This window comes from Sorghum bicolor, chromosome 4 (assembly GCF_000003195.3).
Source record: "Sorghum bicolor cultivar BTx623 chromosome 4, Sorghum_bicolor_NCBIv3, whole genome shotgun sequence".
NCBI lineage: Eukaryota > Viridiplantae > Streptophyta > Magnoliopsida > Poales > Poaceae > Sorghum > Sorghum bicolor.
This window is the reverse complement of record NC_012873.2, coordinates 21521346-21532934: the sequence shown is the minus strand read 5'-3', so window position 1 is coordinate 21532934 and position 11589 is coordinate 21521346. Positions and strand designations below refer to the sequence as shown.

The 11589-nt window shown below is 42.7% G+C and overlaps 1 protein-coding gene across 1 annotated transcript; it reads right to left on the bottom strand.

The window, feature by feature from the left end:
• Positions 6347 to 7619, bottom strand: LOC8081654. Its single transcript, XM_002451949.2, has 2 exons — positions 6745 to 7619; positions 6347 to 6647 (listed from the first exon to the last, which is right to left on the bottom strand). Exons 1-2 carry the CDS (start codon positions 7454 to 7456, stop codon positions 6571 to 6573), a joined length of 789 nt encoding a protein of 262 aa, XP_002451994.1. The 5' UTR covers positions 7457 to 7619; the 3' UTR covers positions 6347 to 6570.

The window sequence follows — 11589 nt, the reverse complement described above, 5'->3', positions numbered from 1 at the left end:
CGATTAGATGAGGTTGAATCGTGTAGAGATTTGGTGGATTATGCGGGTTTTGAATTTTCGACTAGAATCACTTGGAGGGAAACCCTAGCTTTTAAGACCGGTAAACAAAGAAGACAGAGGAGAAAACGGAGTACTCAATATGTCTGTTTCGATTTTAATCGAATAATTGGCAATTTTGGAATAAAATCAATTTTATCCCAAAATTGTGGGACATGTGTTAATCCCAAATTTTGGCGAACCAGGGAACTGCCCGTGGGCCTACTTCGTGAAAGGAGGGATAGCCGAATAAGTGGATTGACTAAATAAAAGCATGATAGAAATAGTCGATCAAAGGGTTGTTGAATCAAAGTACGACGTGAAGACGTGTTGGGTTTTATCACGAAGGACGAGTTAGAGTCTGGATTACCTTTTTGAGAAAGTCGTGTGGTGTTAGGACATGAAACTAGGTTTCTAGACTATTAGGAACTCGATCCTTGTAAGAGAATATAAACAATCATAAGACAAACCCTTTTCGGCTTTGGTCACCAACCTTAGGAGTAGGAGTAATAGTATATCTCGACGAGACCTTCAACAAATCGAGCTGCATTGGTTGCTTTCGACCTTCAGTTTGCTTGTAAGTATTTTCATGGTTCATGTTAAGTTTGTCATGATTGCATCATTCGAACTCATGTCAAACTCGATTTTAAACTAGTTATTGACTTGAATTGTCTTGGTAAGGCTGTATTATTTAAATCTCTTATGAATATCGGTTCGAGTTCGTTATCAGCTCTATTAAATTGGCAATTTAATCGATTCATTAAGTTATCAATATTGTTCAAAGATTATTGTTTTATTTATTATAACAATATTCTGCCCAATCAACATTCGACGGATTAGTTTGAGATTTAAATCTAAACGCTTGCCATAAAACCCTAAAGTAAACAATGATGAAATTTAAGATAATTAATCTGTCGGTCTTGATTGTTACATGTTGTGCGTTTGAGATATTTATTTTATTATGATTAATGAAGTAAATAGATCTTGTTCGTGCTTCATGGACCCTATATCGGTTCAATTGGTTAAGCTTAAACAAAAAGTGCACGTGTATGAACCAGGTTATGGTATTAAATGAACAAGTAATTCATGTTGAATTTATTGAAACCTGTTGTCCATTAGACCAGGTGAATATGAATTTAATATGATTATGAAAAGTAATTTATTGGAACCGCATGCATTTAGACCAGTTTTAATAAGTCATCGTTTATTTAATAAAAATAAGAGGGTAAACACACGTAAGCTATCACTTACATACGCATAATGTATCAGCTAAATAGCCGATCTAGTTATTTTTACTCATAGATGCAATCACTCGATAATATCTCAGAAAGTTTAATAACAAATGTCATACTGCATCATCTTTAGGAGTTGACTCTTTAGTTCAATTTCCTCTCACTAAAGGCTTCTTAGAGTCATATATTTTTGGAACTGTCTAGCAACAACCGGTAGGTTCCATAATTTGACGTTTGTATCTCTTCCTTGTCAATTTTAGGTTAAATTGATTAGCACGCCTGTGAATCAAATCACTAAGCTCGTGCATTTGTGGCTCAAGTGGTCTAGAAGTTTAGCTTCTACACTCCCTCTAAGAGCCACCAAGATTGTTGGTGCAAGAAACCAAATTTAGCACCAGCAGCCATTGACACATAGCCCTCTTCTCGTCTATCATTAGGTATTAGCCCGCACATGGGAGGTCGACTTTCCCATTCTGTGTGGATGGTTGTGGGTGAAGGTCATCCCTGATGCCTAGGTTGACAAGATCCATTCATGACTTTAGACCATCCTATATCTTTTTCTTGACGTCTAGCAGGACATCGATCGTGCTTTCAAAGACTTTTTTCTCTAGATGCATGCAATCAATGGCATGGAGTGTGTCAAGTGTTTTCCACTACAACAAGTACTTGAAGAAAATCGACTTCTTCTTGAAAGGAACGATGACATATGGTTCCTCCTTGTTATCCCTCTTTCTATTCCTTGTTGTCCCCTCTGTGTCTTTCTTCTTTTTTCTAAACTTGACCTCATTCATATCTTTGACCACAGTGAAAACCTTTTCCCCATAACTGGTACGTTTTGGCTCATCAAGTTGAGGCTCTGGCTTATTATCGAAGTATTTAATCATCGTATCCCTTCGGTACCTATGCTTATTTAGAAGGAATCATCTGTGCCTTGTGTAGACAATCTTGTTGGATCCCTTTAGGTAAGTGTAGTAGGTACCATCGATGCAAAGTACACAGTCGGTCTTCCATTTGATCTACCCAGACAACAAAAATAGACTTGGGTAATCGTGATGGTCACAAAGATTATGGATTTTAGAATGAACTTCTGTACCGACGCATCCATCATCTCAACTCCTTCTTCCCATAAATTCTTCATGTCTTTCATGAGTGGCTCTAGGAACACATTTATGTCATTCTCGGGCTGCGTGGGTCCAGAAATAAGCATGGTCAACAGAAGGTATCTACGCTTCTGACATATCGAAGGAGGTAGGTTGTAGATGGTGAGGATGACCGGCCATGTGTTGTGCGAGCTGCTAAGGTCACTGAATGGGTTCATTCTGTCAGTACTCAGCACAAACCTAACATTTCGTGCCTCTTTGCCAAACTCTAGGAACATTGCATCAAAATCATTCCACTGCTTACCATCGGAAGGGTGTCGTAGATTGCCATCGTCTTTCATGCGATCACTAGATGCATGCAAACACATCAGCTTAGCATCCTCAGGGTTCCCAAATATAGCCTGTAGACGATCAATGATAGGCAGGTACCACATCGAGAGTGCAGGGCTTTTCTTCTGCATGTAACCCAATTCTTGCTCATCCTATTGTTGAGCTAGGATTTGGTCCTTCTTCGTCACCTTCTTCTTCTTCTTCTCCGACCCACCCATGGCTCTTTCGTCAAACCCATCCACGCGACAACCGGTGTTCCTCTTATATCGACTCGCGCCTTAGTGTGGACAACTCTCCAACTTCTCATAGTGCAAGCTCCTGATATAGGATACAATGGTTAGGGCAGGCGTCAAACTTCCTAAGTTTCATCGCCACTAGTTGAATCAGCTTCTTCGCTCGATAGGTATTGGTTGGAACATTGTTATCATCTATTTATGTATCAGCAAGGACACTCATGAGGTCATTGAAGCTAGTGTTAGACCAACCATGCTAAGCCTTCAACATGAGCATCTGTAGGTCAAAACGTAACACTATCCAATGCTTCAAACAACCCTTGTAGAGAGGGTCAATTGTAGGCTACTTCATCTCTCTAAAATTTTCCAGCCACCTCGAGTTACCAAACAAAATGTCATCTTCATCAAAGCGGTAAGCTATTTTTGCCATAAATTCTGCACTCTCAAGGTCCTTCATAGCAGCATCCTCATAACCATCTCCACCACCATCATTGTTAGTACCCATATCTTGGAGAATGTCCACAATCACGTTGTCATTGCTTGCTGCTGGTGCGGTCGATGAGGAGGCAGGTTGTCGTCCTACAAGCTCTACGGTTGACGATGTCAAGTTGCCTCTAGATGAATGACCCACAGTCACTTTGTTTTCTCCATGATAAGTCCAGACCATGTAATCCATAACAAAACCACATATGATCAAGTGAAATTGCACCACACACAGTCTGTGTGGGCTTTCATGTTTTTACAACGAGAACACGGACATATGGTTGTTTTCTGATCTAAACTTTGGTGATGAGCTTTTGCGGTTGCAATAAACTTCCTCACATGAACCAATTGTTGTGGTTCCATTCGCTTCATTTGGTACATCCATTCAAACCTATCCATACCTACAAACCTTATTACAAACATGATAATGATCTAGAGTAAAAAACCACAATTTTATCTCTCCTCCATAGATCTAACTAGAGAGGCCCAAAAGGTGAAGAAGTAGAGGAAATAAGATTTAAAAAGTATGTTCTAACCTTCTAAGGTGTTCACCTTAAACAAATCAAGAGCAAAATTTCTCTCCCTAAATTTTGCTTAATTTTTAGGGTTTTGGATCTCGAAACCCTAAAAATTGGAGGAGTCACGAGGAGGAAGAAAGAGTTGCTGGCTGCGCATTTATAGCTGTAGGAACCATGGATGCAGGCAATGGAACAGACGCCACCTCGGTTAATAACACTTTAACTGAGGCAATCAAGTTACAATGCCCGCCTCTAGTGAAGTATTAATGGAGGTGGGCAGTATAGGGCAACCGTCCCCGTTAATGAATATTGATAGAGGCGGTTGGTTTACATTGCCTGCCTCCATTAATATTTAATTGAGGCGAGCATGCCGCCGGCCGTTGTGCGGTGTCATAGGTAGAAATAATGGAGACAGGTAGATTCTGCGCCTACCTCCATTCTAAAAATGGTCACACCATGCAAAATCAAACCTGTAGTAGTGATTTGCTCTAGCTCTGCAAGGGTTGCAAGATCACTAGCATTTGATTTTCATAAAAACACCTGAATCCTGCCTCGCAAGCTAGGGAGAGAGGATCCTAAACCCCTCGTTACCGTTCAAACTCCACGTCCTTTGCAAACATGCCAACACCATCATGTGTATAACACCATGTGCATGTGTGTTAGCATTTTCACAATCGTTTTCTTCAAAGGAGTTAAATGAGCTCATTAGGTTCTAAATGCAAGCAAAAATGAATTCTTCTATAGTGGCACTTGGTAGACCACTTAGCCAAAGAATTCTCCTCTTTATAGTACGGGTATCTATTAGTGTGATCACACGCTCTATGGTGTCTTGATCACCAAAACCAAAACCCTACGCTATACCTTTGCCTTTATCTTTTCCAAGTTGAGCACTTGATCACCTTGTGGTCATCACCACCATCATCATGATCCTTTAGGCTCCACCACTTGACATGTACTAACCTTGTCTAATGTACACACACTTAGCATAGGGATTAGTACTCTGTGTTTTATCAATTATCAAAACCACACTAGGGCATTCAGCTATGTGCTAGAAGTGGCAACCACAGCTATCAAATATTTCATCCAACCAAACAAACAAGGACCTTTCTAGTCTCTAATTACGAGTATGTGTTCCTATCCTTTATTTTGGTTATCCCAACTATTTTTTAAATATTTGGATTAACTAGGACTTTGTGATTGTAGGTCCCATTTCATCTTTGTAGATATCAAGCTTATGAGTCACATATTGAGGTTTGGGAATCTAATTGTGTCACTCCCTTATGCACACTGCTAAATGAGTAAGTGAACCCAATAACATATTTTTTATTCACATAGAAGATTTCCATATTTTTTATTTTACATATTATATAACAATGTCAAGGCACGAGTGGATGCGATCACGGACCCCCCATTCGAGGTTCACCACATGAATCCTTGAGCAGCCGATGGCAAACAACGAACGCGGGTTCTACGTAATGTGGTAGGAAAACAGAAGCCTCACATAAACATATGTGTAAACTTCCCATCTCAACTATTTCAATGAAACAAACTACTAACATTTGAGTATTTCAAGACTGCAGAAAGAACTAAAGTGCCGTTGGCTTCTGAAAGGCGAGATTCGAGGATTCCATAATGTGCTAGCAGCCTTCATCATAAATGATGTGTGTAGTAAGAAAGGGTTATTCTCCATTTGTCGGGCCGAGACCAAGGATCACAAGCAATATGCAAAAGCTACCTATGATAGGTTACTATAGAAGAGAATTTCGATGGACATCTGATCATGTAAATCACTCCATTTTTGTAAAGTCATTATTATAATGCTTAATGTTGATGGATTTGTATTGTTTTATTTCTAATTTAAATTGCGAATACTTATTCCACCAAAAAATATAAAATAAATTATTCAAAAAACCAAAATCAAATAGCTGTTGGCAGTGATACAGTCAACAACTCTACTGGCTGCTTGAGCTTGGAGCCGGTGGTGTTCCTGAAACTCTTACTGTTGGATCAAGACACAAGCCGATAGTGATGGCTTCAATACTATCACCTTGAGCCACAAGCCAACAATGATGTATCGAGAATTACTGTCGGCTCGAGCGACAAGTCGGTAGTGTTAGCTAGAGCATGCACTATCGGTTTATGTTATCACTGGCAATGTTGAGTGTTGACTTAAGTGACACTGTCGCGTGGAGCCTTGCACAGTCACTCTTGGCTCCTCATTACTGTCGGTGAGTGATATGAGGCCCCCTCACTAACGGTTTTGTCCTGCCGGTTGAAAATCCAGCAGTGATGGTGGGTTTTGAACCACTAGTGTTACGAAGAACTGAGGTAGTGTTAAGCTAGCATCGAAGTAGGTGTATAAACCATCTTTACTCTATGGACGGCAGTACGGCACCAATATAATAGACGAAACGTGATAGAGTCAGTGCACCATTAGTTCATGTTACGCACTAAGCTTCTTCTGTGTACATGAGGAATGACAGACAACAGCATGGCGATCACGCGTTTACATCATATTTGGTTGCTGCAAGAGTTCATTTTAACATGGCCACGCACCTATACATATTGGTCGACGACAGGACATCCTTGACGCGAGATGAGGATTTACGATCAGACGAATTGCTAATTGTCTGTCTTATCAGCCGTGCTTGATGGAGCAAGCCACCACCTGCGCCCAGTGCCTCAGCCTCGTCTTCACAAGCTGAGGGTTGTCACCTGCACGCATGATGCGTCAGAATTATTTAATGGAAAGACAGCTCAAATGACTTTCATGAGAGCATGTGCATGTGCGTAATTTATTACAGTACAGTACCTGGGGTAAAAATCTTCCATGAGTCGGCGCCGCCATTGGCGGTTGCACCGGCGTTGGGGCTGCGTGGGCTCGGGATGTCAGGGAGCGTGGACGACGAAGACACGGCCGATAAAGTCGACGTGGGGCTCGCCGCCGCCAGCGTCCGCAGCTTGCGGTCCGACAGCTGCCGGTTCACAGCGAAGTAGAATTCGAGGGCGGGCAGCGTGTCACGCAGGTGTGTTCCGCCGGTGTCCTCGTCGAATCCAAATCCAAGCTCGAAGGAGCCCCGCAGCTCGTCAAGGTCCTCGTCAGTCAGGCGCCTCATTACGCACTCCGACGAAGACCTCATAACATGATGACAATAATGCCGTTCGTCGATGATGCTCTTGCTGCTACCGCTTCCTCCGTCATTTAGCGATACCATGCTGCTACGCCGCAGTATCTGCCGCCGGCGCTTCTCCCATTTGGCCTCCCTGGTAGTCTCCTTCATTGACAGCTGCTTTGACAGAAGCCGCCTCCTGTTGTTGCCAATGCCGCCAGCCGCTTCGTGGTGATTGTGATTCCAACCCAGCAGGGGTGCCTTCATCGCCTCGGCCACTTCGTCCTGTTGTGCTTCGTCCTCCTCCTTCTCCCTGTCTCTGTCGACCGACGAAGAGGATTGAGCTTCGATGCGTGGCTTGTTCGTCATCACCCGACGGCAGTTGATGTTGTCCATCATGTCCAATCGATCCATGCTTACCAACTAATATTACTCTAGCTATATACTACAGTATATATATCCTCCTCCACTGAGTGTGCGGTGTATGAAGAACACATAGCAGCTGCCGTCCGTCACCTATCGCGCGCACGGCAGCCGCGGCGTTCGGAGGAGGGGGGCGCCGGCGATCGTCGCCGGAGATGGGGGAGGAGGGTCTCCTCCTGTTTGTACGTGTTCCGGGTGAATAAGGGAAAAGACGGAGACCCTCTTGTTCCGAGAGGAAACCGGGCGCTCACCACCACCAGTCAACCACCTCCTATGAAAAGCAAATCTGCAGGAGCAAGACAGATGTTCGTGTACGGGTGAGCTTGCCACCAACATGGCAACGTTGGCCGGCCGTAACGATGGCCGAACGCGGAAATCAATCCTCACCTCTAGCTTCTTGCCTGCGGTGCACCAATTAACTGTAAGCTACGTTGTGAAAATCTGCTTTTAGACTGCCAAAAAACACGCTGAAGTCTTGTTTAGATGTCCATGTGTTAACCTCAATTCACGTGTAAGTTTTACAAAAAAAACCTACTTGCATATGGTTTGAGGTAAAAAAATGAGTATCCAAACGAGCCCCTGAGATGAAAATAGCATCTCTATTGTGCGCCGTTACAGGCCACCATTTTCTATTTTCCATTTTCCTTATGTCTCGTTGTGTGCTTAACGAGGGCGGCCCAAGCTGTATTCTCCTACAACAAAAGACAATAAAAGAAAGACCCATGCGATTTTTTTCTTCCACCTCTACGTTCTGCTCGCCCCATGCAAAAAGAAAACCCCGACCTCTAGGCTCTGCCCTCCATGTGAAAATGGAAACTCGTGGCCTCCACAGATCCACATCCACCACTATCATTGCCTCACCATTCCACACCGGCCGCAACAACCACACCAACGAGGACGCTCTCAGAGGAGACTCTTCGCACAGGCGCTGCAAGGCCGTCCCGAGGAGGAGAGGGCCGCCAGCACTCACACCCACGCTCCTGACCACGTCGTTTGCGCTCGCGTCGTTGGCCTCCCGACGATGACGCAAAACTGAGGAGGCGTTCTTCGTGCATGTGTTTTTGTGTCCTATCGGTATCCTATCTGGCTGCATGTGTTTTTGTGTGAAGTCAAACCATGTTTCATTTTGTCGTTATTGTATACTTTATCTTAAGAACTGAAATCCATGTTGCAACTCGTTCGAATCAGACACCAACAGCAAGGAGCTACAACATTGACGGATCATTAATGTGAATCCAAAGGCGGTCTCTAGTTTCAAATTCCGAATCCCTAAATTTAATTAGTTTTGAAGGAGCTCATTAAAATTTCAAGCCTTAACTGATTCAGAGAACTAAGAAGTTGACTTACTTTATAATCACTGTAGTTTTCAAAATGAGGTCTCAATCTGCTTATGAAAAGTGAATGACATTAAGCATTAGGCTTTTGAATGGCATGGTAGGATGCCTCCCCTTTGCATAATGTATGAAGATTATGTTGATCAATGTATGAAGATCTTTCTCAGCATCACCAGAGTGTAGGACACATATCTCGTATGGAATACATACGTTGTCATCTCAGTTAACCTCTTTGATTCCACCACCAATGTGCAATAGATAATTTGCAAACCATGGATCACTCTACACACTCATGTTGTAGACAAGATTTAGGTGGCTCATAGATTCCCAAAGATACGACCTTCATAGAGAAGCACCGAATATTTGAGCCCTCAATCCTTTCCGCACATTAAGATGGTCCTGTCTAAAATCCCCACCAAGGACAATGGTCTTCTCACCAAACGGTATGTGTGATCGGCCCATTATGTCCCGTAGGTTGTTGTTTAGTGCTTCCATATTTTGTCTCTTTGTCATAGATACCTCGTCCCAAATTATGAGAGCTGCTTGCTGCAATAACTTGGCAGTACCACTCTGTTTCATGAAGCTACACCAACCGTCCTCTTGAAGAGTTAAGGGTATCTTGAAACACGAGTGGGCCATCCTCGCACCCGGCATTACGTCCACTATGACTCCAGATGTAAGTGTAGCCACGGCAAGCTTGTCCGAGCTATGTAGTTTTGTGAGAAGTGCCCTATACAAAAATGTCTTTCCCGTCCCGCCAGGTCCATCCACAAAGAAGAGCCCACCTTGTTTGCTACCGGCCATTATCATATCGTAGGTAGACCTTTGCTCGGTGTTGAGTGAGTGAGGAATATGATTGGCGTCATTATATGAGTGATCAATATCTAGAAGAGGAAATGACCTTTTGTCCTTCCCCATAGACTGTAGTTTTGACGGTTGATAACGTCAACTTTTAATAGAACTTTAAACCCGAAGGAGAACATGAAAACACACTAGTCTAGGGTTTAAATTGACAATTTCTATGAGTTTTGCAAATTCTATATTTTCCAGGGTCTATTTCTAGAAAAGCTGAAAAGAGGGATTCAAGTGCATATTTACCATAAAACTTATCCACCATGAAAAAGATCACGAACGGATGTGGGAAGACTCTGGAAGACACAGGAAGAAACCGGGGGCCACAGGCCGCTAGGTGGGGCCGTCTAGCCCCACCATGGCGCCGGCCTGTGTCCCCTGTTAGGGTTTCGGCCCCGCTTCTGGAATGTTCCACCACCACCTCCGAGGAGTCATCTTGGCCCTTTGTTAAGTCGGTTTGATCCTGCAGCGTGTTGACGGTCCTTAAGTATCAAATTTAATTAACAAATAAACAAAGAAAAGGATCCAAATGCAACCGACACCCAGACTTAGGGTTTTATCTAACAGAATTCCACGAGTTTTGGTGTTTGTCTATTTCTGTAGGGGGTTATCAGGAATTGTGGAAGAAAGGCCCACACGTCGGGTTTATATAGAGATATTAACGTGCCGCGCAATTATCCTACATCTAGAAAAGTCTAGAAGCCACGGGAACGAACGAGAGACCGGACGGGCTCGGGGGCAGGGCGCCCGCGCTCCCCCCTTGGGCGCCCGCCCTGGCCTCGGGGCCAATCACAGCTAATCTCGCGTATCATGCTCCACCGACCTAAAGGATCAAGGAAAATCGTGCGATTAATGTCGGTTTGATCCAACGACCCATATTCACTTGGAAGGACTATATAACCAGACCCCCTGGCCCCTGGAGGAGAGCACCTCAGACCCCTAATTCATTATTCATCTTGGGAGAAGAAGCCTCTGATCAAGCCCTAGAGCCACCACATCAATTAGATCTCTAGTTTGGCATAGCTACATAGGATTAGAACTAGAAGGAGTCAATCTTCGATTGGTTTCCGGATCTGTCAGGAGGATTCTTGGTAATTCTCTATTGCTCTTCAATTGTTCATCTTTGTTCTTCAATATTATGAATATGACTTTGTTCTACTTCAATATATTGATTATGACTTTGCTCTACTTGTTTATATTCGCAATTATATTGTTCTTAGTTTATCATAGTTATATACTTGGCTTAGTTAGATTGGATTTATATACATGTTTAGGATCGTATAGCATTTATCCATGTGTACAGTGTTTAAATGATAAATATTGTGTAGGCGTGGTACCTATACCGTATTTATCTACGATTGTACCCTATATGCCAGATCGCAGGGTAGTTCGTGGTAGTGATAGCTCCATTGATTCTTATATAGTCCCCCTCTCGTGTATAGGGCTCGCAGAACAACATTATTACAGTGGAGTGATTGCTATGTTTCTCATTTACCTTGATAATATCACTATGCATGGGCATAATCCTGTCTCGCAATGATTGACAAGTATAATTGCACTAACTACGATATGCTAGACTGTATAGTTAAGAATAACATAGGAAATATTCTTGTAGTTCGTCCTAATTCCATGCTAATGACTTGCTAGAATATCTATTGAGGTGCTTATCATATTTATATGTGGCTAAGTTTTGCTGATCAAATTAATTATCTTTTATGTGACATTTATCTCTGTATGAAAGAGATAGATAAATACTCTCAATTATACATGCAGTGATAGATACTCAATCCTATATTCCATTCTATAATCAACATTGATATTTAGCAATCCCTTCCCAGTGGTAAAAATATAAATAACAATACCTGGAATACTTCCCGGTTAAAATGCTACATCGGTATTAATCTGTACGCTTGCATATCCCATTTATTATTTATTTAG